Consider the following 841-nt stretch of genomic DNA (forward strand, 5'->3'; position numbering starts at 1 on the left):
GGGGGCGGGCGCGGGCCGGGGGGCAGCTACCCGCAGAAGAGCGCCGAGACGCTGAGCAGCCAGTACGGCCTCAGCGTGTTCCTGGCCGGGCTGCTGCTCATGTTCGCCTGGGCCGTGCACGCCGCCGGCCTCCACAAGAGCCACCTGCTCTCCTATCTCATCACCCTCATGCTCGTCCAGCTGCTCTGGATGCTGTGGTACGTGTGCCGGAGCTACACCCAGCGGAAGCTCATCCAGGAGAAGGACACGCACGCCGGGGCCCGCTGGCTCCGCTGTAAGTCGCTGCCCCTGCACGCACCGCCCGGCGCGCGGCAGCCCCCAGCCCTGCCCCTGCCCCTGCCCCTGCGGGCCGAGTCCGGGGGCCAGTGCCCAGTCATGAAGGGGGTCCTTTGATCTCGGCCCTTCCCTTCCGATCTGTCCCACGCCAGGGCTGACACGGCCCCTCTTCTTTGCGCGCTTTTGTCCGTCATCATCATCTGAGTAGTTCCCCTTCCTCCGCGGCGAGCAGCGCCCGATGCCCCCAGGGTCCGTATCTCGTAAGGCTGAAGAGCCCCGCTCCCACCCGCTCGCTGGCCCGAGAGAGTGGACACATTAAAAACATGGCATAGCGCTTTTGAGAGCCGCTGACTGGAGAAATTTAGGGTTCAGGAGTAGTTTGCTTTTCAGACAAGGCCACACGGTTTTTATCTGGCATCTGTCATGGGATGCATCTGCGGTGGTGGAAGTCGAGCTGTGCAAATAAGCGAGTCCTACTTATTACATAGGTGGTAGGATGGCAGGTGTGTGCACGATGCCTTAGAGATATGCAGAAAAAGCCAAGGTACCCTCCCCTCCCCTCCCC

The 841-nt window shown here is 63.1% G+C and overlaps 1 protein-coding gene across 1 annotated transcript in view; it reads left to right on the forward strand.

The window, feature by feature from the left end:
• Positions 1-841, forward strand: part of OTOP1 (otopetrin 1) — a 31,960-nt gene that overhangs the window by 6,119 nt on the left and 25,000 nt on the right. Inside the window, exon 2 of the mRNA XM_019525816.1 lies at positions 27-274. Coding sequence (XP_019381361.1) covers positions 27-274 — 248 coding nt within the window. The remainder of the gene's footprint in view (positions 1-26; positions 275-841) is intronic.

This window comes from Gavialis gangeticus, unplaced genomic scaffold (genome assembly GCF_001723915.1).
Source record: "Gavialis gangeticus isolate Ggan-Ray unplaced genomic scaffold, GavGan_comp1, whole genome shotgun sequence".
Taxonomy (NCBI): domain Eukaryota; kingdom Metazoa; phylum Chordata; order Crocodylia; family Gavialidae; genus Gavialis; species Gavialis gangeticus.